This window comes from Argentina anserina, chromosome 2 (genome assembly GCF_933775445.1).
Source record: "Argentina anserina chromosome 2, drPotAnse1.1, whole genome shotgun sequence".
Classification (NCBI taxonomy): Eukaryota; Viridiplantae; Streptophyta; class Magnoliopsida; order Rosales; family Rosaceae; genus Argentina; species Argentina anserina.
In genome coordinates this window covers 1,534,876-1,536,022 of record NC_065873.1, presented here as the reverse complement: position 1 = coordinate 1,536,022, position 1,147 = coordinate 1,534,876, and the positions used below count along the sequence as shown (strand labels likewise).

General features: G+C 43.2%; 1 protein-coding gene across 1 annotated transcript; it reads right to left on the bottom strand.

The window, feature by feature from the left end:
- Nucleotides 1–499: 499 nt before the first annotated feature.
- LOC126783252 (pathogenesis-related protein 1C-like) lies at nucleotides 500–1,147 on the bottom strand. The gene has a single exon (XM_050508686.1). It carries the CDS (start codon nucleotides 1,066–1,068, stop codon nucleotides 571–573), a length of 498 nt encoding a protein of 165 aa, XP_050364643.1. The 5' UTR covers nucleotides 1,069–1,147; the 3' UTR covers nucleotides 500–570.

Sequence of the window (1,147 nt, the reverse complement as noted above, 5' to 3'; positions counted from 1 at the left end):
GTTCTTCATCAAATCCAAATTCAAACTCAAGTCCACGAAGAATCATTAAGCGGCCAAATCGCTCGTTCTTCATCAAATCCAAATCCAAACTCAAGTCCACGAAGAATCATTAAGCGGTCAAATCGCTCGTTCTTCATCAAATCCAAATCCAAACTCAAGTCCACGAAGAATCATTAAGCGGCCAAATCGCTCGTTCTTCATCAAATCCAAATCCAAACTCAAGTCCACGAAGAATCATCAAGCGGCCAAATCGCTCGTTTTTCATCAAATCCAAATCCAACTCAAACTCAAATTCTCAAGATCAAGTGCACGTCACCCTTGAGCCAAGTCATATACGGAGATAGAATTAGAGAAGTTCACAAAGATTGTAACCCCGCGCTTGATTATAAATAAATCACATTTTTATTTGTACACGTGTCTGCATTCTCTTATTGGTTTTCAGATTCTCGTTCTACACAGTTAATTAATATTGTGTATTTTTGACAATTTAGCTTCTCTGTTTAATTAGTCTCATACAGATATGATTCATAAGGAATGTTTACCAAAATGTTGTAATACTAAATTTTGGAACTAATAAGGACGCTTGCCGAAGTAGTTTCCCGGTGGATCATAGTTGCAGATGACATACCATCCGTCATTGTTGCTGCACGGGACCCTGGCACAGCCCAGCCTGATAGAGTAATGCCATATCACTTGAGTATAGTGAAGACAGTCTCCACCAACACAACAATTGGAAGCGTGGTTGTAGTAAGGCTTCTCCGCAAGCCACAAGTTCACGGCATCGGCACCTGTGATCGAGCTGGTACCATAGCCGTAGGCAGTGTTCTCACCATAAGGCCCATGCGAATGAACGAGACTGCAGTCCCCGGTTCTGGAGTTGGCGTAGCGTTGAGCATAAGCCGCGACATTGTCGCCCCACGTAGCATTTGGTACACCAACTCGTAGACGAGCCGTGTTGTGAGCATCGACGTAGTCTTGTGGTGAGTTTTGCGCATGGGAGGGTCGAATCTGCAGCAGTACCATTGTTAAGGTTGCGAGACTGAGTAATATGGCAAGACGGGAAGCCATACTGATGAAGGTAAGTTAGGTATTTAACTGATTGAACTGTTTAAGGAATGCTGATCTTTGGTGCCTATTTATAGGAGGA

Excerpts from the sequence above, each read along its gene's own strand:
- LOC126783252 (XM_050508686.1), bottom strand. The coding sequence starts at position 1,068 with ATGGCTTCCCGTCTTGCCATATTACTCAGTCTCGCAACCTTAACAATG.